The 20,589-nt window shown below is 63.6% G+C and overlaps 3 protein-coding genes across 4 annotated transcripts; all 3 read right to left on the reverse strand.

The window, feature by feature from the left end:
- Positions 4,419-7,241, reverse strand: TNFRSF4 (TNF receptor superfamily member 4). Its single transcript, XM_003127497.4, has 7 exons — positions 7,069-7,241; positions 6,608-6,730; positions 6,140-6,247; positions 5,843-5,909; positions 5,065-5,261; positions 4,807-4,935; positions 4,419-4,716 (listed from the first exon to the last, which is right to left on the reverse strand). Exons 1-7 carry the CDS (start codon positions 7,208-7,210, stop codon positions 4,646-4,648), a joined length of 837 nt encoding a protein of 278 aa, XP_003127545.1. The 5' UTR covers positions 7,211-7,241; the 3' UTR covers positions 4,419-4,645.
- Positions 10,422-20,548, reverse strand: SDF4 (stromal cell derived factor 4). 2 transcript variants are annotated; one of them, XM_021097430.1, is made up of 7 exons: positions 20,427-20,548; positions 17,894-18,246; positions 17,380-17,516; positions 16,717-16,830; positions 12,106-12,264; positions 11,648-11,823; positions 10,422-10,904 (listed from the first exon to the last, which is right to left on the reverse strand). In XM_021097430.1, the coding sequence occupies exons 2-7, from the start codon at positions 18,196-18,198 to the stop codon at positions 10,728-10,730; spliced, it is 1,068 nt and encodes a 355-aa protein (XP_020953089.1). In that variant the 5' UTR covers positions 18,199-18,246; positions 20,427-20,548; the 3' UTR covers positions 10,422-10,727. The 2 variants fall into 2 exon arrangements, with proteins under 2 accessions (XP_020953089.1, XP_003356156.1); XM_003356108.4 differs by lacking the exon at positions 20,427-20,548 and adding an exon at positions 19,756-19,949.
- LOC106509652 lies at positions 18,253-19,749 on the reverse strand. The gene is made up of 2 exons (XM_013995500.1): positions 19,614-19,749; positions 18,253-19,360 (listed from the first exon to the last, which is right to left on the reverse strand). Exons 1-2 carry the CDS (start codon positions 19,627-19,629, stop codon positions 18,510-18,512), a joined length of 867 nt encoding a protein of 288 aa, XP_013850954.1. The 5' UTR covers positions 19,630-19,749; the 3' UTR covers positions 18,253-18,509.

Here is a 20,589-nt window from a genome sequence, read left to right on the forward strand (position 1 = left end):
GGATGGAATTGGAGCTCTACCTGCCGGCCACAGCCACAGTCCCCGCACCTTGGGAACTGAGCCGCATCTGCACCTACACCACAGCTCACGGCAACGCCAGATCCTTAACCCGCTGAGTGAGCCCGGGGTTCAAACCTGCATCCTAATGGATGCTAGTCGGGTTCATTACCCCTGAGCCACAACAGGAACTCCAAAATTAGAGGGTTTTTTTTTTTTTTAATTCAAGGGCACCCAGAGAAGGTGACCACAGAGGAGGGGGCATCTGGGAGACCCATGTGGGGGGTGACCTTGGGGGATTCCTAAGTGATCTGGAAACTAAATATGCCCCAAATGTGTGTGCCTTTTGGGGGAAACACCGGACACATCCCCAGCCCCATCGTGGCGGGGTGGGGGGGTGGTCAGAAATGTTCTCTATGCAAAACCTGTGGCCGCCAGGTCTGAAGGAACTAGAGTGTGGGTGGGAGGGCCAACGTGTATGGGTGCCGGATGCGGGGTGGCAGATGGCCCCTGAGTCACTGGGGGAGGCAGCACCCACAGGTGGCTTGTGCTGGGACCCCCCCACACACATACCCAAGGGTGGACTCAGCAAGGACCCCGTGGGCTGCTAAAATTCTTCTCTGGGAGTTCCCGTCCTGGCACAGCAGAAACAAATCCGACTAGGAACCATGAGGTTGTGGGTTCAATCCCTGGCCTCACTCAGTGGGTTAAGGAGTTGCCATGAGCTGTGGCGCAGGTCGCAGACGCAGCCCGGATCCCACGTTGCTGTGGCTGGGGCGTGGGCCGGCAGCTGCAGCTCTGATTCGACCCCTACCCTGGGAACCTCCATATGCTGCGGGTGCGGCCCTAAAAAGCAAAAAATAAAAAAATAAATAATAAGATTATTTGATGCACAGAGTGGGTAGGATGAAGCCTCCAGGTGGCGGACCCCTCCCCTGCCAGAAGTCCCCAAATCACAAGCCTGAGCGGCTTTGAGCCCATCCCGGAATCAAGACAAGCCTCCATCTTTCTGGAAATGAGGACGAGCACCACTGCCACCTCCAACTTGGCCAGCTGGGCCCCCTGCCCCTGACACCTGTGGGTAACCCCTGCTAGGACACTGATCCAACCCCGCAGTTTGGGGAGGAGGCCTCCCAGGCTGCAGCACTGGCCACTGGGCAGGTCCCAGCCCAGACCTCCCCATGAACACCTGGTCACCCTGGAGGGTGTGAGCAGCGGCCCCTGACAAGCTCCTGAGCGCAGAGAGCTCAGTTTCCGACTCACTGGGAGACTATCCCTTGTCTCTCTGGGCTCAGTTTCCCCATGTAGCACCAAGGGGCTCTGGGGCCCTCCCTCCTCCAGGAAGCCTCCCTGGATTTCTTGGCCCTCCAGCAGGGGCTCCGTGCAGGGGAAGCTGGTGAAGCCTGGGGTGGGGGAGCATTGAGGTCTCAGGAATGTGTCTCTGCTGGTGCCCGCGGGCTGGAGGTGTGTTGACAGCTGTGACCTGGTGACCTGGGGAGACCCAGGAGTCTTTCAAGTTCAAGACCCTTTGAGGAGTTTCCGTCGTGGCGCAGTGGTTAACGAATCCGACTAGGAACCATGAGGTTGCGGGTTCGATCCCTGCCCTTGCTCAGTGGGTTAACGATCCGGTGTTGCTGTGAGCTGTGGTGTAGGTTGCAGACGCGGCTCGGATCCCGAGTTGCTGTGGCTCTGGCATGGGCTGGCAGCTACAGCTCCGATTCGACCCCTAGCCTGGGAAACTCCATATGCCACGGGAACGGCCCAAGAAATGGCAAAAAGATAAAAAAAAAAAAAAAAAAAGACCCTTTGAGACCTACAGCCGCCACCTCCTCTGATGGAGCAGACATCCTTTCCAGAAGGAAATGACAGGAATTAGCAGTTTGTGGCAAAACTATTGTTCTCGAGTCCTGGGATGTGCTAGTCTCTGCAGGAAAAGGAGGGCCCGCAGGGCAGCTGTGGCTCCCGGCTGCCTGGGGAGGCAAGGCCACCCTGACCAGGGCAGGCCTTCTCTGAGGGTCCCCCAGACCTCACTCTACTCTGAGTGGGGAGTGGGTCTGAGCATGGGGGCAGAAAGGGAGGCCACCTGGCCATCCCCAGCCACCAGGAACAGGTGCGGCCTGGAGAGTTGGGCAGTGACTTCCGGATCTTCCGCCACTGCTCATTTTAAAGGCCTGAGCAGTCAGGTCTGTACCAGCAAGGGGTCACCCAGTTCTGGTAAACACGCTAAATCCCCTACAAACGGTGCCTGTGCTACTAGGTGCTGCGTCTGTTGGCCCTTCTGGAAGCCAACCCAGCCCAGGACAGAGGGGGTAGGCAGCAGCAGGAAGCCAGGGGCAGGGCCACATGCTGGCGGAGGTGGCGGCTGTGAGCTGAGCTGACAGGAGGCAAGGGTGACGTCAGGAGTGGGCGCCTCATCTGCCCTCCTGTCCCCAAGGCTCCGGAAGACCCCTCCCACGCAGCCACAGGCTGCGGGGTTTCTGTCACCGGGCACCAAGGCGGGGGATGATGTCTATCTGCTTATCTGTATTTTCCAATTCTTTTCGAGCAGCTTGTCACATTTTCATCAGCTGTTCAGCTCACAAAAGTAACGCGTGTTCATGGGGCAGAGGGTCCCACGGGAGCGCAGGTGTTAACCACAGGGGCCGTGGCAGGAGGATGGGGAACAGGCAGGGGCCTGGAGCAGGGCCAGTGTGGGGAGGGGAGCTGGGGGCCCACTGGGTGGCTGCCTGGGGGCCCCAGGGGCAGAGACGAGAGTGGAGAGCGTGTTAAGAAGCAGCTTCGAAGCAAAGCTAAGATGACCAACTTCCATTCGTCCGTCTGACGGCAGAGCGGGGCTGCCGGGGGTGGGGGTGGGGCAAGCTGTGGGCTCCCGGCCGCCCAGGGGGAACGGCCCCAGGTTTGAGGAGAAGCCCCGTCCCATGACCTTCGACACTACAGGCCTTAAGACCCGGGTCCCCCCCAGCGCCCACTTCAGTTCCCTGAGCCTCTCTGCATGGCCTGCACGCAGCCTGAGGACCGAGGGTCCCAGGTCAGGGGCCCGTTTGCTGCCCGTTTGAAGGGCAGGGAGCGCGGGGTTCGTTCGCCACCGCGTCCGGGGATCCTTCTCAGGATGCGCAGCCGTCTTGTCTTCCCTTTGCACCTGGAGGCCCGAGGGACCCGCCAGGGGTCAGAGGTTGGAGGAGAGGCGGACGAGCCTCTGGGGCAACCCTGGGGAGAAGGCAGCCCCAGAAACGAGGGGGCCCCAGTGGGGGTACGGAGCTCTGCCCACAACGGAGCCAGGGCCCTCACTGCCCCGGTGTCAGTGCGGAACACGGGCCAGCGGGGACCACGCCCAGGGCGGCCCGCGGAGAGGGAGGGGCCGGAGCCCCCCAGCGCCAGCGCTGCGAGTGTTCGCCAAGTGCGCCCCTGCAGGTTGTCTCCTGAGTGGAGCTGTCGCCTCTAGCACAGCACCGTTGTGGCCCTTTATTTTGGTTCCCAGTAGCTCTTGACTCCACCACAGACCTCGAGGGTGAAAAGGGCTGTGGCTGGGGCTCCTGGTGCAGCATCTGCCTTTAGCTCAGCTGAGCCCGTTAGCCTCACACACGTCCCATGCAGGGTGGGACACAGAGGCGAACACCCCACGGCTCACTCCTCTGGCCCCAGGCAGGCTCGGGGCTGTGGCCCCCGTGGGGCCTGCAGTCCTCCGTCCCTTCAGCCACACATCCGCGCCCCTGCCTAGGGCTGGGTCCCGTCCCTCAGTGCTGGCCAGTGGGCCTGTCTGGCTACAAGGACGTCACCAGCCCACTCTGCAGCCCGCGGATGCTTGGGTTCACCTCGGAGCCTTGTCACATAAAGCTGTCGTGTGCCTTTTTGTTCCCGCGGGGAATGGATAAAGGGCTGGCCCCGTCAGGAGCTCCCAGTTTCTCTGCAGGACTTGGGCTGCCACCCACCACCGGGACTGCCAGGGTGCCCTGGGCCCAGGGGCTCTGGAGGACACCAGGCTGGCCTTGGGGGACTTGGGGCCCTGCAGGCGTCAATGGTGGTCCCAGGGTCACCACTCACTCAGGTCTAGCAGAATGTGGGGTCTGAGAAGCAGCACCCGTGCCTTCTCCTGGGAGGGGCCCCCAGAGAGCGAGAGATGGTCCTAAAAACCCTTTGGGCCGGGGCCTCAGGGTTCCCATCAGCGCCCATTAGCGCCTGGCCAGGCAGCCCCCGCCAGCCCCTCTTGAGAGCCTAGTGCCAGTCCCTGGGGTCCACGTGCCTAGGTGAGGATCTCACCTGACAGGGCAGTCATCTGGGGCTCCAAGCCCCCCATAGGTACTGGGATGCGCCCACAGGCTGGGGGCTCGGAGGGATCCGCTCAAGCCCCTACCCCACACCCAGCCCTGGCCAGAGACCTCTCCTCTCCCTGCAGCCCACTGGTGCCCAGTCAGAGACCTGCATCTGCCAACGGCGTTTATTGGGGCCCCACCTGGGCGGGGAGTATGCACAGCATACGTAGCAGGGCCCGGGGCTCCAGCCCAGGAGCACCTAAAACGGCACAGGGCGGGACGACAGGCATCGGGGCCCAGAGGTGACAGGGTGACGGGAGGTGGGGGCGCACCAGAGCGCCCCCCCACAGGCCCCAGTTGGGGAGGGGCCGCGGGCTCCCAGCCCCCGCGGACGTCGTTCAGGTCTTGGCCAGGCTGGAGTTGGCGTCCGCGTGCTCCTCTTGGATGGGGATCCGGAAGCCGTTTTCCCCTGGGGAGGGGAAGGAGCCAGGCTGGGAGGTGGGCAGGGGTCCCACACCTCCCAGAGGCGGTCTGGGCTGGGGCCACAGCGGGCACTCACTGGGAGGCTTGGGGGCGTTGGGCAGCAGTCTCCAGGCCCTGTGGTGCAGGAGCAGGACCAGCACAGCAGCCACGGGCGCCAGCAGGACCAGGCCCAGGCCCAGGCCCAGGACGGCAGCCAGTTCAGGGCCTGCGGGGAGGCGGAGCCTGCTGGGGTGGGATCCACGGAAGGAAGGAGCCCCCTGCCCCTCTCCCCCTCACTCCACTCCTCTTTGGGGTTGGGGGAGGGCCCTGCTGGGGCCAAGCCAGGCCCCCTTACCCTTGGGGGACTCTGTGTGGGGCGTCGAGGGTTCCTGTGAGGTCCTTGGCCAGGCAGTGGTGGGCCGGGCAGTGGGGGACCGGGCTGGGGGGCCCTGGGTCTCTTGGGGCGGTGTGGCTGGTGGGCTCCTGTCCTCACAGACGGCATCTGAGCTGTTGCTGGCCGCCTGCAGCGTTCGCTTCCCCACCAAGGTGCAGCTGGGGGGGCAAGGATGTTGATCAGGCCAGACACACCCTCGTCCCCTCTCAGCGGATGGCCCAGAACTGGGGACAGGACGAGGGGAACATGGGGAGTGAGAGGGTCCACACGGGACTCCCTCGGGTAACGCCAGCGTCGGGACCAACAGTGGCGCCTGCCGGGCCCCCGGGAGCCTCCGCCCTCCTAGGCCCTCATCCCTTCAAGAACCATCCCCCCCACGCCACGGTTCCTGACTGGCTCCCCCCCACACCCTCTCCCAAACGGCTGCCTGTGCTGTGCTCCCGCTCCTGCCACAGACCCCCCTGCAGGGAGGGGGCCCTCATCCGTGAAGGAGTGAGGGTCTCACTAAGTCCCTGGGCCTGGGCTGGGGCCTCGCAGGCTCCCCACTCCAGCCTGGCTGGGAGGCAGGTGGGAGGAGGCTGGGCCAGGGCTGAGCAGGGGCTGAGGCTTGGGGCCGGGGGGGTGGGGGGAGTGGGCAGGAGCCAGTGGGGAGGGGCTGGCGGGGGGATAGGGCCCAGGAGCTCCCTGCCAGCAGCTTCCTCCTCCCAGACCTGTCACCCAGTTCCCAGACCCCACTCACTTGGTCCAGGGCTGGCAGGCCTGGTCGTTGCCCGGGGAGAAGTGTCCAGGTGGGCACCGCACACAGTCTGCAACAAAGCCAGCAGGCTCCACTCATCAGCTGCCCCTCGGGGGCGCCTGGACGCTCATCCCACGCCCCCCGAAACCCCTCTCTGCCTATGTGCCGCCCTCGGGGTCCTGACCCGGGAGCCCCACCCCAGGCTCTGCCGGGCCCCCTGGGGGGGTGGCGAGAGCATGCGAGGGCCGCGTTCCTTTCACGTGGTTTCCAAGGCCTCTCACCCACACGCCGCCCCCTCACCAACTCCACGCTTGTAGCCGAAGCCGTCCTGGGGCTGCGTGCCCGGCCGGCAGCCGCACACGGTGTCTGTCGTGTTTGTGCATCGCTGCTTGACCTCACTTCCACTTCCTGGGAATCAAGTGCAGTGGATGCAGTGGGTGCCGGCGGGGCTGGGGCCCAGGGCCGCGGGGCAGGCAGGGGACCAAGGCCGAGGATCCGCTGCCGCCCCTTCCAGGCCGGCAGCCCCCGGCTCGCTCCCAGCCCTGGATGCCGTGTCCCCCGGGCATCGCGCCCTGGCAGCCCCACCGCTTTCCTACCCTCCTCACAGCCTGCTGGGGACTCCAGGAGACGGCCCCCACCAAGCCATGTGGAGCCTGCCCCCCACCCCCGTGGGAGGCCTGGGCTCCTCGTGGGACCCCAGGCAGAGCAAAGCCCCCGCGGCTCCGCGTGGCAGGGCGAGGCGGGGCCGGGGCACCGGACGAGGCTCACGCTGGTTGCACTGGGTGCAGGGTTTGCAGGGCTCGTAGTTCACTGCCTCGTTGTAGAAGCCGGGCTTGCACCGGCTGCACTCGGTTTCCTGAGTGTCGGTGCAGCGCCTCTCCATCCCATAACCTGCACAGGGGCTGGCATCAGGACGCAGCGCTGGCCCTCCCTTTGACAGCCCCCCGCCCAGCCTCCGGCTGGCCCACTGGCCCAGGTGTGGCTCCAGGTCACCCAGCCTCTTGGAGCGTCACCCACCAGGGCACTCTGAGTCCACTCCCCATGACACCTGCACCACCTGACCCCGTCTGTAGGTCCCTGTCTACCCATCCCCATGTCTCCAGGTCCCCCACCTCCCCACGCCCTGTTCCTGGCTACGCAGTCCCCCATCCCTGTGTCCCCTGATCTGTCGCCTCGTCCTGTGTCCCTGCAGGCATCCCTCCCCATCCCTCCATTTCTGGGCCACTCACCTGGCTGGCACTCTTTACAGCACCTCCTGCCACTGGGGTAGGTGTCCCCAACACAGGTGAGCCGGGCTACAGCGCCCAGCACAAGCCCCAGGAGCAGGAGGGCTGAGCTGAGCGCCCTGGGCGGCTGGGCTCCCACGCGCATTCTCAGCTCCGCAGCTCGGGAGTCTGGGGTTTTTCCTTGCAGGATGTGGCTATAAGGGCTGTGGGGGAAGGGTGGGGAGGGCAGGAGGAGGAGGGGGCCAGGAGGAAGGAGGCCCCAGGAAGGGCTGGGGACCCCGACCCAGGCAGGCAGCGGGAAGGCAGCCCTTCTGGGAAGCCCCCCTCCAGGCCGTGGGCTTCCCTTCTGCCCTGCCCCAGGGCCCCCCACTTCCCAACAATGCCTGTGGGGCTCAGGCTCGGCTCAGCCAGCAGACCTGGGACCTAAGTGGGGACCTGCAGCCCCCGATACCTGCCAGGGCCAGGCCAGAGCCTCCCCCACAACGGGTCTGCTCTCCCAACACACACACTGGATCCCTCCCACTCCTGTCTCAGCTAAATGGAGCCCCTTTGGCCTGAGGGTCTCCCGCCCTGTCCGGCCTGGCCAAGCTGCCCGGATCAGGCCGGTCTTGGGACCCTCAAGTGGCCCCTTCTGGGCACCCACTCGTCCTGCAGGGCAGACCCCTCAGGAAGAGCAGGGGCTTCTCCCACCTCCCTGCAGGCCACACTGATGCCAACCCTCACCCCTCCTCTGCCAGAGGGTGCATGGGGCATGTGGACGAGCAAAGACCACATGCTGGGTCAGGGGACAGGCCTCCCCAAGTCTTGGGCCTTCTCCCAGGCAGCTGCGAGGGAGGGTGGCGGCACCGAGGGTTTCAGAGTGTGGTCACCGGCCTGTGTCCAGAACTAGGTTAGACCGATGCACTAGGAGCCCTTCTGGTGAGTTGGACGCTGCGCGGCCAGTGCCCACAGTGCGCGTGTGCGCGTGTGCACACTGAGCAGGGAGCGGCAGACTGAACTCGCATCAGTGCCACAGACCCCCACGCGGAAGGAAGCCTGACCCCTGGGCAGCTGGATTTGGAGATAGGGTCTCTCAGGAGGCAGTCAAGGTCGGACCTGACCCCACGTGACTGCTGTCCTTACAAGACAGGTCAGGGCCAGCACAGGGCCTCTGACGTCCAGCCTCCAGGACTGGGGCGAAGAGCGAACACGCGCTGCCGGGCAGGCCCTGCCCGTTCCTTGGGTGTGGCGTGTGCCTGGGAGCGTGTGTCAGCCGTGTGCACGGCACGCGTGTATGGTACTGGCCCCACGTGCCAGGATGCATGTGTTCTGCTCCTGTGAGCCCCTGGGCACATGCCCGGAGGGGTCCTGTGAGGCCAAACCCTCTCCTTGAACGCTCTGGGGGCTGCACTGGGCTCTCCTTGCCCCCACAGCCATCCCAGGTTCGGGTGTTCCCACAGCACCACTGGGACAGGAAGGTGACCTCGGACGTGGGCTGGGCAGTCCCAGGACAAGCGGGAGGGCCCATGTGCCGGCCACTGGGGGCTCGAGGGGGAAAGAGCCCGGGGCCCGGTGAACATGCACACACGCGTGCTTTCTCCCTCGCAGAGCTGACCACTGGTGCCGAGCGGGGAGACGGCACTGTGTTGTTTGGTGCCTTTTACGGCTTTTTTTTGTCTTTTGTCTTTTTTAGGGCTGCTCCTGCAACATACGGAGGGTCCCAGGCTAGGGGTCAAATCGGAGCTGCAGCTGCTGGCCTCCGTCACAGCCATGCTGGATCCAAGCCTCATCTGCCACCTACGCCACAGCTGGCAGCAGCACTGGACCCTCAACCCACTGAGCGAGGCCAGGGATCCATCCCGCATCCTCATGGATCCTAATTGGGCCCTGAGCCACACCGGGAACTCCCCCGGTGCCTCTTAAATCTTAACCCAGAGTGAAGATCATCTGCTTAACAGTCAACCTGAGGTTCCAGGTTGGGGGGGGGAAGCTCCTGCCGGGGCTGGAAACCCCCTCCTCCTGGGGAGGGGCGCACAGGTTAGAGGTGGAGCCCCCTGCCCACCTGCGGGAAATTCCGCCTCAGCCTGGCTCCGCCCGCGGGCAGGGGCCACTGTAGGGTCGCCTGCCTGAGCCTCCAAAAAGGGAGGTCCAGGGGTCAGGGCGGAGCACGCGGGCAGCCTGCAGCGCTGGCATGTGTGTGTGCCCTGTTTCTAGGAACGCTGAGGGCTGCCGACCCTCTGGCGGTGCTGGCCTCCTCTGCCTGAGGCCCTGAAGGCCCGGCCAGGTACAGGGGTCTGCTCGCGGTGGCCCATGGGGCAGATAACTGCACCACTGCACCCGCAGGCCCGGCCCGGGCCCAGCCCACACCTCTGCCCGAACATCGCAGCAGCGCGTGGCCACCTGCCACGCAGGGCCTGGCCCACCAAGGGGCCTGCCTTCCCACCACGCACTCTGGGCTCAGTTCTGAAAACAGCCTTTCCTCTTGTTTGTCTGGAAACCAGCCCAGGTGTCACCGCACCCTGCTGTCTGTGGCGGCCCCTCCCCACGCTGCTGGGAAGCAGGTCACGTGGGCAGCTCAGGGCGGGTGCTCTGCCCACCCAGCTGGAGCCTCCAACCCCGGCAGGGCCTTCCAAGGCCCAAGAGGGCCTGCTGGCCAACGAATTGTCCCCTGAGGTCCCTTGGGCCCTGGCTCAGGACTCCGAGGCGGGGGCTGGCAGGGGGGGCTGGCAGGCGGCCAGCTTGTCAGGTGCGTAGCTCAGAGACCACCCCTCCTCGGTCCTTCCAACCCTTGCAACTCAATCCCTCCGCCCCCGGCTCGGGAAGGGCTGGTACGCTGGTGGCACGAGGCCGCCTGACAGCAACCATGTGGCCCTCCTGCCGCAGGCTCCTGAAACCCCAGGCCCGACCACAAGCTCAGCAAGCTTCTGACCCCTCGGCCACCCTGCCCCGTCCACCAGACCAGACCCCAGGCCAGGAGTCCGGGCAGCGCCCCCCACCCCCACAGTTCTCCAACCCTCCTGGGGCCCCAGGGCTCGTCCTCAGAGCCTCCTCTCCACCTAAAACCCCATTTCCTCCCGCCCCTCCCTGCCTCCTGGCTTCACATCTGCAGCCCAGACCCCCAGCTCCCACCTTGCGGAGGCCCCTTCCTGCCCTGAGGCCCCTCACACACGGCCCCCCACCGGTCCGCTGCCCTGTCACCCTCCCCGTGGTGGCCCGGGTGGGCGCCCGGCACACAGGGGATCGCAGGCGCCAGGAAGCGCCGGATTCTAACCAAACCGCCCACCGCAAAGCTTTAAGTGGAGACGCCCGGCCACAGACGCTCCAAGTTATCGATTACGTGGTTTTCTCTCCCCGCCACACACAAAAAAAGAAGAGGCTAGGAGAAAAAGGCAACTGTATTTTAAAGTACATTAATGAGATTCTCGTCGCGGGTGTTCACGTTTTCTCGGAGGCCGAACACGGAGGGGCCGGCAGCGGTCACAGCCGCCCCCACAGGCGGAGCAGCCCGGCCGGCAGAGCAATGCAAACATCTTTCAGTTTTCCAGGAAACAGCAGGAGCTGCGGTGCCCCCCGAGGTGCGTGAGCGCGGGCGACGGGGCAGCGGCTTCCGCAGATGGGCTGCAGTTCTCAGAAGCATGGTGCAGCGACGATGAGGGACGACACGCTGCGGGGGCGGCGTGGGGTCAGAACTCCTCGTGCACGCTGCGGGCGTAGTCCACCAGCTTGCTGCCCGTGAAGAACTCGCTGTACTTGAGCACCTCCTCAGGCTCCAGGTAGTGGTTCTGGTTCTCGTCGGCGACGGCGATCATCTGCTTGGCCTCGTTGAGGGCACTGAACTCGTTCATGGGGTCCATGTAGTCCTGCAAGGGCCCCGCCAGCGTCTCCCCTGCCCTCGGCCTGGCGCCCAGCCACGCCGCCAGACCCCCGGGACGTGCGGCCGCCCCCAGGCGCTCGGCACCCCAGCCCCGGAGGCAGGCCAGCCTCACGTGCGACCCCGTGGGCTGGGGGACAGGGCAGGGCAGTGGGCGGTTCCAGAACGTCCAGGAGGCTCGGCCTGGCAGCCCTCCCCACCGGGTGGGGGGGATTGGGGGGGGCGCCTCCCCGGCCTCCTCAGGGGGCCACCCAGATCCCAGATGTGGACACAGCCGGGTCTCGGGCTCACAGGAAGGAGCGCCAGCCCTGGGCCCCGCCAGCCCTGGGCCCCGCCAGCCTTGGGCAGGGATCAGAGAATTCCGCGTAGAGTGAAATGACTCAGCAGCAAAATGGGAAAAAACAAGCCCCACGCAGCACCTACACGCGATACCAGTGAACACACCTCAGAGGCAGGTGGCAAGCCAGCCCACGCCCGTGCCCCTCGTGCCCAAGCGTCTGGACAGAGGGCCCAGCGGGCAGCCGCTCCTGAGCCTACGAGGCTGCCTGACCCAGGCACCCGACCCGGGGCCGGGCACCGACACTGTGCCCTAACGCCCTGCAGCAGGCACATGCCCACCACTTCCACGGGCTCAACCGGCCCCAGGCACCCCAGCCACAGGACGAGCCACGACCTGAACCATGAGGCCTTCCTGGCTCAGGCTGGGGCTCCCCGCCACGGTCCCCTGCTCACCTCCAGCTCCGCCATGGTCACGATCCCGTCGTGGTCGGCATCAATCAGTTCCTCAAACTCCCTCCTCCTGTCCCTCACCCAGCCGTCGTCAATGTCCTGGCCTTGCTGGTTCTCCACGGTGCCCGCGGGCAGAGAGATGAACTCGGGCAGCGAGAGCCTCTTGTCACCATCCTGGTCTGCAGGACAAGGGGCAAACCCTCAAGACTCCAGTGGACACAGGAGCGCCAGGCCCCTCGGGAGAAAAGTCAACCGCCCGGGTTTTGCAGCCAGGCCTCCAGTTTGTGAGGGTTCAGTCCGACCCGAACAGGTGTGTCTCGCAGGACCTGCGGCCGGATGGCATCGGCCAGGGCCGGGCCTGCCCTCGTCGGGCGGCCGCGCGGCCTTCCGGGGCCACCGCAGCCCAGGACTGGCCGCGCTGACCTCTGCCGGGAGGACCAGCGGGGGCGGGGGGGCCTCACCCAGGTCCCGGATGATCTCCTTGGCCATGAACTGGAGCATGCCACGGCTGTGCTCGGGGTGCAGGAAGGACAGGAACTCCTTCTCGGTCAGCAGCAGGTCCGGGGGGGGACTGTCCGCCTGATACCAGCGGTCTTTGAGGTTCTCCAGGACTTCCTGTGCTGAGAGGCGCGCCTCCGTGAGGATCTGGGCATGCGGAAGCCCGGCAGCCTCCGTGCGCCAGGCCGAGGCCCTGCCCTCGGGAGGGGAGCTCGGCCCCCCGAAGGCAGAGGCGCAACCGGCCCAGACACAGGCCCAGCCCCTGGCAGCCTTGCTCCCAGCGGGGTGGAACGTCTCTGCAGGGACAAGGGCACGACTCGGGCCTGCCCTTCGTCCCGTGCACCCTCCACGGGCAGGGCGGGGAAACCCCGTTTCCACGATGCCCCTGCCCCTCCCTCCATGGGAAGGCCGCGTGGGGCGTGGGGGGGTCCTGGGGCCGGTGACCACCCGGGGCCCCGCTGCAGCTTTCTGCTGGGAGCAGGGACGCCCGAGTCACAACAGGGGATCCCACACAAGGCCTGCAACCTCGACCCCACTGCCTCCAACAGACAGCAGATCCCGTGGCACAACTTTCAGGAGTAAATCCACCTCAGGCAGGTGGGAGCGGCTGGTTGTTCCCTGCCTGTCCGACCAGGGGGACGGAGCGGCGGACAGGCACAGGTTGGCCACGTCTACCTGGAGCCTGGGCATGGGTCCTGATGTGGAGATGGGATCTTTGCAGCTGTGACTAATCATCCTGAGGTGAGGTTGCCTGGGATCTCAGCTGGGCCCTCACCCAGATCTCCTTGGCTAGGAGGACACAGAGGCTGGAGAGGAGTGGCCACCAGCAGAGACGCTGGCAGCACTAGAAGCTGCAGGGGGGGACACCTGGCAGGGATCCTTCTGCAGGGCGCTATGCTGCAGCCCCAAGGACCCGCGCGTGACGGGTGACCTCAAGCTCAGCTCTCACCCTCCCGCCATGCTCTCCGGGCCTCTGGGACCCTTGACAGCTGCTCCTCACCTCTGAGCCCCCAGACCTGCTCACCTCACAAACTGAGAAGGGAGCAAGGGACTCATGAACAGACAGGAGGGGAGACGAGGGCTGGGCGGGCACACTGAACGCAGGGCGTGGGTTTCCAACTCACCGGCTCCGTGTCCCAGCCCCACACCCCCCAAGGAAAAGGGTGCTGAAGACAGACAAGCGGGGCCAGGTGGACGGCAGCTGCCCAAGAAGCCAGCATCCAATCACCGCTGGCAGGAAGCGGACGGGGCCCAGTCTTCGGAAGCCTCTAAAGGGCCCTTAAGTGAGTTCCCGCTGGGGGCAGCAGGTTAAGGAGCCAGCGTGGTCTCTAGGTGGCACAGATCCCATGCCCAGCCCGACACATGGGGTTAAGGATCTGGGGTTGCTACCACTATGGCGTAGGCCACAATTGCGGTTGGGATTTGATCCCTGGCCAGGGAGCTCCCACATGCTGCGGGTTGCGGCCAAAAAAAGAAAAGATACCTTCAGAAAACAGTTGGAACCACAGGACAGATGATGGAGACACAAAATGATCCGAAAATGGCCAATGACCACTTTTGGAAGAGCCTAATTAACATCCTGCTTTCAGGGCTTAGAGAAGAACAGGACCAAAGCTCTCGTCGTGGCGCAGGGAAAACCAGTCTGACTAGCATCCATGAGGATGCAGGTTTGATCCCTGGCCTCACTCAGGGGGTTTGGGATCCAGTGTCGCTGTAAGCTGTGGCATAGGCCAGCGGCTGTAGCTCCGATTCATTCCCTAGCCTGGGAACTTCCATATGCCACACATGCACCCCTAAAAAGCAAAAAACCAAAAGAAGTAAGTAAATAAATAAAAAATAAATCCCACACCAACCGAGGAAAAAGAGAAAAAGAAAGAAACAGAAACAAGCTTAACTCCCCTATTAATAAGATATCCAGCATGGCTCAGAAAATAAAGCTACACTCTGTGGAGTCCACTGAAAACCAAACTGCTGTAGAAAGAGCAGGCCTCAGAGTTCCCATCCTGGCTCAGCAGAAAAGAATCTGACTAGCATCCAAAAGAACACAGGTTCGATCCCTGGCCTCACGCAGTGGCTTAAAGATCCAGCGTTGTCATGAGCTGTGGTGTAGGTCGCAGATGCAGCTTGGATCTGGTGTTGCTGTGGCTGTGGTGTAGGCCGGCAGCTGCAGCTCCAATTCAACCCCTAGCCTGGGAACCTCCACAGGCCGCGGGTGAGAGCCCCCCCCCAAAAAGAAAGAAAGACTCAGCCTCGAGGGGGTTCCAGGTAAATTCTACCCAACACGTGAAGAGAAGGTCATACCATCTCATAGTCTTCCAGAGGAGAGAGGCAGAGGGTGTATGTACTTCCTAACTGACTGTGGGAGACCCAGACACCCACACCAGAAAAACACAACAAGAAAAGAAAACCATAGCCCAGCATCTCGCATGAACGTAGGTGCAAAAACACTCAGCAAAACACCAGCAGGTCAAATCCAACACCGTGAGAAGAGAATTTCACACCACAGCGGAGTGTGAGTTGCTCCGGGCAGGCAAGGTTGGTTTGACATCTGAGACTCAACGGATATCACCCGCCACATCCACAAACAAATGAGGAAGAATCACATGACCGTATCAACAGACGCAGAAAAAGCATCTGCCCAAATCCAATACCCACTTATGATCAAAACTCTAAGCAAACTAGGGGCGACCCAGCCGGCTCGATCGAGAACCTTTACCCAACCCACAACTAAGATGACGTTCAATGGTGAGAAACTCGAGGCTTTCCCACTAAAATCAGATATAAAGCAAGAACGGGCGCTCTCATCACTGCTTCTCCCCCTCGTGCGGGAAGTCCCAGCTCACACACGCAAACAGGAAAAGGGACCCAGGGACGCTGACGGGAAGGAGGGAACAAACCATCTTCATTCAACGACGCGACACTGGCCTACGCAGAATATTCAGAGGAATCAGCCAGAAACTCCTGGAACCACTGAGCAAGTACGGCAAGGTCACAGGACAGAAGCTGACTCACAGACACCAACTACCTCCCCGCACACCCGCCAGGAAGGTGAAATCTGGAGTTGAAACCTAAAGAACAGAGTTCCCGTTGTGGCTCAGTGGTTAACGAACCTGACTAGGAACCATGGGGCTGCAGCTTCAACCCCTGGCCTTGCTCAGTGGGTTAAGGATCCGGCGTTGCCGTGAGCTGTGGTGTAGGTCGCAGACACGGCTCAGATCCCACGTTGCTGTGGCTGATGTGGCGCGTAGGCCTGCAGCTACAGCTCCAATTAGACCCCTAGCTTGGGAACCTCCATAGGCTGCAAGTACGGCCGTAAAAAAACAAACAAAAAAAAACCCCAAAAAACTAAAGAGCAAGTGCAAATGGAAATAAGGTCCGGACTGCAGCCTGGATAGCAGACAAAAGGTGCTCCGCCCAGAGACAACCCTGCAGGGCGCCTCGAGAAAGACAACGGTAACGGACACCCATGGACCAAACCTGCCTCAGAGCAGAGGCTGGAAGGACATCAAGGAGGCTGTGACACCCAAGCCCGCCGGTCGGGCGGACACGAACCGAGCAGGGCAGCGTCCTGGGTACAAAGATGCGCCAAAGAAAACCCTGCACACACGTGTCCGTCCAGAGGGACGACCCGCCGCGTAAAGAACGAACAGGCAGCACGAGGCGCTCTGACGAAGCTCTGAGAGGCAAACAGGCCCCCAGGCTGTGAACAGACCACAGGAGGACAGGAGGGCACAGAGCCACGGTGACGCTTTGTTTATTTACTTATTTATTTATTTGTTTTGGCCATGCACCCAGCCTGCAGAAGTTCTCAGGCCAGAGATCGAACCATGCCACAGCAATGACAATGCCAGATCCTCAACCTGCAGAGCCACCAGGGAACTCCCAGTGAAACATGAGAACTCAACTAAGAGGCATCAAATTTTGTATCAGGGATTCAGGATTTTAAAGGAATATCTCTGGGAGTTCCTGTTGTGGTGCCCTGGAAACGAATCCAACTAGTATCCATGAAGATGCAGGTTCGATCCCCGGCCTTGCTCAGTGGGTTAAGGATCTGGCATTGCCCTGAGCTGTGGTGTAGGTCGCAAATGTGGCTCGGATCCCCTGTTGCTGTGGCTGTGGTGTAGGCTGGGCAGCTACAGCTCTGATTGCGCCCCTAGCCTGGGAACCTCCATGTGCAGGTGTGGCCCTAAAAAAAGCAATAAATAAATAAACAAGTAAATAAATAAACCAACCAACCAACCAAGGAGCATCTCTGAAAAGCTAAAGCGGGAAGAATCTGTCCCGACGCTGCGCCCGCCGCGCCAGCTCCCACCCACCCCACCCCTCAGGCAGATGCCCCCCCAAGCTCCCAGCTCAGGACTTGCCTCCCTGTGTGTCCAGTACCTTCCGCCGCCCACTCCCTAGAGCTCAGGGGTGTTCCAGGCCGCCAGCTGTCCCCCGACCCACCCCCCCGAGTGTGGAGGGTCCTAGGGCCTCCGCATAATGGACCCACGGGAGGCTGGGGACATTGTCACGCACGAGGCTGGGGACATTGTCATGCACGTCACACCGGCCACAGGAGGCCAAGCACTCACTCTCTTCATCGATGTTCAGGTCCCACTTATTCTTTATCTTATCAGCGATTTCTCTCTCATCGTGGCCTTTGCTCGCCAAAAACTTCACCCGGTACTCATCCCAGGACACACGGCCTGAAAGAGCAAACCAACCCGGAAGAGGGTTAACAAGGAACGTTTCCTTCTTTTTGCTCTTTTTAGGGTCCCACCTGCAGCATAAAGAGGTTCCCAGGCTGGGGGCTAAACCGGAGCTGCAGCTGACGGCCGACACCACAGCCACAGCTACACCAGATCCGAGCCGGGTCTGCGACCTACACCACAGCTCACGGTGACGCCGGATCCTCAACCCACTGAGCGAGGCCAGGGATCCAACCCGCAGCCTCATGGACACTAGTCCGGTTCGTAACCTGCTGGGCCACAGAGGGAGCTCCCAGCAACCCACGTCTTTAACAAGAGACATTGAACTGTTTCAAGACATCTGTCAAAACTGCTTGTGCTACGGGCAGTGGGGGAGGCAGAAGCCTCAAAGGCCCAGCTCCCACCCTCCTGCCCGGGCCCCGGTCTGAGGCAGAACAGCCAGAGCCCAGACCCGGGGCCTCGGCCACAAAGCCCGCTGCAACGCGTCTCTCGCAGGCAGCTCCGCGAGGGCCCTCCCCGCTCCAGCCGTCCGGACCCTCGGCGCACCGTCGCCATCGGGGTCCACGGCGCTGAAATGCATCTTGCTCTCGGCGACGGCCTGCTGGAAGTGCTCGGCCGTCTTCTCCATGATCCAGCGCTGCATCTCCTTGGCGCTGATCCTCCTGTCCGTGTTCAGGTCCACCCTGCGGGCCCGAGAACCCATCGGACGAGGCCCCAGGACCCCGACAGCAGCGGAAGGCCCGAGGGGCTCCACAGTCAGCCACGGAAACACCCGGAACAGAGCCACCCCCACCAAGGGTCATGCAAGAAAAGCCAGGAAGCTGGGGGCTGCTGGGGACACAGTGGGGAGCCAGGGAGGATGACGGGGGGCCGGGCGGGGCGCTCTCAGCTGCCCCTTGCTGTCGCCACCCCAGCAGTCTCAAGACCACCGGGAGAGGAAGAGACCCTCTGCCCCCCGCCCACTGCTGCTGGAGGGCAGATCGCCAGCCGGGTCCTCAGGCCCCAGGCCTGGGACACAGGCCCAAGGAGCTCCCGGGGACACCGGCGGCATGTCTCCTACTTGGAGAAGATAACCATCAGCTTCCGCCGGCTCCTCCGAGGCTCTGCGTCCTCCTCGAAGCCGCCCGTGTCCTTGCCCAGGAAGACCTCCTGGTGGAAATCCTTGTTGAGGTGCCCGTCCATCTCCAGCTTCACCCCGGTCAGGTGGTCTGGGGGCAGGATCTCCTCTTCCTCCCTGTGGCCCGCTCTCTCTCGAGCAGACGAGTGGTTGGCAGGCCGGGCTGACGCGTCCATCAGAAGGGCCACCCCCAGGAGCCAGAGGCAGCGGGCAGCCAGGCCACCGAGGGGGGCCAGCCTGGGTGCCATGGCCGCAGGGGTCTGCGCTGCGGGACGGCCGGCGCGTGCAGCCAGGAGCTGGGGAGAGAGCGGGGGGCCAGGTGAGGCTGAGGAAGCACACAGCCCACCCGCTGCCCCTGGCACGGAGGCTGCCAGGCCCGGACCGGCAGCAGGGGTCTAAGGAGGAGACCCAGAGCCAAGGGCGGACGGAGGCCCAGCAAGTCCTTCACGAGAGAAGCATTTCCTTCGTGACACGAACGCGACTCCTCGGCTCCAGGGCCCACGCTGGGCATCGTGTGTTCTCCTTTTCCCGGGCCCTGTCCTCCTCAGGTTAAGTGGCCTTACCTCGAGGTGCGGCCAGCGCCGCCAACCCCGCCCACCCAAGGCTCACAGCAGTTGCTCTGGGCGTGGTCCGTCTCTGTCCCTCCTGGCACTGAGATGGACCCCAGAGTCACAGTCGCTCGCTCTCCAGATGCCAGCGTGGCACTCCTGAGCTCCAGCACCGTGGCCAAGTCACGTGACCCTCTCAGCCTCAGCTTCTCCCGGGCAACAGGGGCGTCCTCCCCACCCCGAGGCTCTGCGAGGGCCTGGAACCAGCAGAGCACAAACCCACCCGGCAGCAGGGAGCCACCCTCCCCCATCACCCTTGTGCGCACACACACACACATGCACACACACCAGAAGCTGGGGTACCCAGCAAGTCTGTCACCCTGCATGTCCCTGGGCCTGAAGGAACAAGGCCACCGTCCGTCCTCGTCAGGGAGCTGGGAGCCACAGGAGCTCCCACCGGGCACCTGGCCGCCCTGCCGCTCCCCCGCCTGCTCCTTCCACCTGGCGGGCCTGCCCACCGCAAGCCTCCTCCCCAGTCCCCACGGGGCTCCTCTCGGACCTTCCGGGTCCCTGACGCGTGCCTCTTGGAGCCTGTCCACCTGGCAAACACCTGCTGGCCTTTCCAGGCACCACAGAGCACCCCTCCCCTGGCAGGCTTTACAGGGAGCAGCAGCAGAGGAAAGCCCACCCATGCCGGGGTGCCGCATGCAGCCGAGCTGCAGCACAAGAGGTTCCGGAACCACAGTGCCTCCATCACACAAAACAGACTCCTGCGCTGGCCGGAGCGCAGCGCCACACCGCAGCCCGAGGGCGCCGGCAGACGCCACCACCTGCTTCTTCCACGCCCGACTCACGTCAATCCCTGGCAAGGGGACATGCCACACATCAGTCCTCTGGGCCCAGCGACGAGACCCCACTCTCTGAGCTTGGCTGGTTCATTCGTTTGAGGGAGAAACTCACAAAAGGGCAGCCTGACCTCCCTCTTTCCGTCAGGGCCTGCACCCTCCCGAAACCCACCAGAGCCCACCATCCCCGCTCTCTGTGCTGTCACTGTCTCCTACACCACATCTAACAGAACTGCTACCTGTCCCCCTCTGAGTATATGGTCCCAGCACCTGTCACACCATCCATGCACAGCAGGCCCTAACAAACCCCAGCAAGCAAAGACAGGCCTTTCTGCCCTTCCCCGATGCCCAGTTCCTGACCTCCCTGCGCAAACCAAGACAACTTCCTCCTGGCCGGCGCCACCCCACCCACCTTGGCCATAAAAACAGACGTCATGTCCAAACAGACTGTGCTTGGCTTCTTCAACGAACGCTCAATGCTCCCTAGCGCGACCGGTGGTACAGGGCGTGTTATTTACACGACGTGAAGTACAAAGGGTAACCCCCAAGCAACCACGGAGACGTCAGAAGGTCAGCTCGGCGTCCTCCCCTCCGCTCACAAACAACGCTTATGCCCCTTCCCAGCACAGACCGAGCGGCACGACCCAGGACGTCGCTCAGCTGCCCCACCTCCTGCCCCGCGGGATGGGATTTCCAAGCTGGGTCGGCCCAATTGACCAGAGGACTCCACCCCACGACTCCCGGCCATCCCTGGGGGTCCGTTCTGGTGCAACTGGTGCGGCTGCCGTCGTTAACAGCCAAGCGCTTTTCCTAAAAGATCCGTTACGGGTTGTAGGAGTCGCGCCCGGTATTGGCTCAACCGGGCGTCACGGGCCTCAGGCGCGACCTGAGACCCTCAGCACAGCCTGGACGGCCGGACCGCAACCGCCTCGGACAGACGGCCTTGAGCGCGTCTGGCCGCCCGGGCTCCACCGACCCCCGGCCGCCGCATCCGAGGGTCCCGGCCGGCGGGGTCAGAGAGCCGCCTGGGGCGCCCCCTGGCCTGCGCGCTCCGCTCCCCGCCGCCCCGGGGCCCTCACTCACCGCTTCTTTCTCGGCGCCCAGGATACGCCGAGGGGCCCGAGCGCCTGAGACGCCTCCAACGGGCCACCGCTAGGCCGCGGCCATTTTTCTTCCGGGAAGAGGAGGGTCACGGGGCGGTGCGATCTCCCCCGCGCCGACGCTGGCGCCGCCATCTTTCCCCCGG

This window comes from Sus scrofa, chromosome 6 (assembly GCF_000003025.6).
Source record: "Sus scrofa isolate TJ Tabasco breed Duroc chromosome 6, Sscrofa11.1, whole genome shotgun sequence".
NCBI lineage: Eukaryota > Metazoa > Chordata > Mammalia > Artiodactyla > Suidae > Sus > Sus scrofa.

Coding starts and splice junctions, on each gene's coding strand:
- TNFRSF4 (XM_003127497.4), bottom strand. CDS start 7,210: ATGCGCGTGGGAGCCCAGCCGCCCAGGGCGCTCAGCTCAGCCCTCCTG. Junction 6,248..6,607: donor CTGCACCCAGTGCAACCAGC/GTGAGCCTCGTC, acceptor CTTGATTCCCAG/GAAGTGGAAGTGAGGTCAAG. Junction 4,717..4,806: donor CAACGCCCCCAAGCCTCCCA/GTGAGTGCCCGC, acceptor TCCCCTCCCCAG/GGGAAAACGGCTTCCGGATC.
- SDF4 (XM_003356108.4), bottom strand. CDS start 19,779: ATGACGTCTGTTTTTATGGCCAAG. Junction 16,831..17,379: donor CGTGGACCCCGATGGCGACG/GTGCGCCGAGGG, acceptor TTGCTCTTTCAG/GCCGTGTGTCCTGGGATGAG. Junction 11,824..12,105: donor GGAGATCATCCGGGACCTGG/GTGAGGCCCCCC, acceptor CTTGTCCTGCAG/ACCAGGATGGTGACAAGAGG.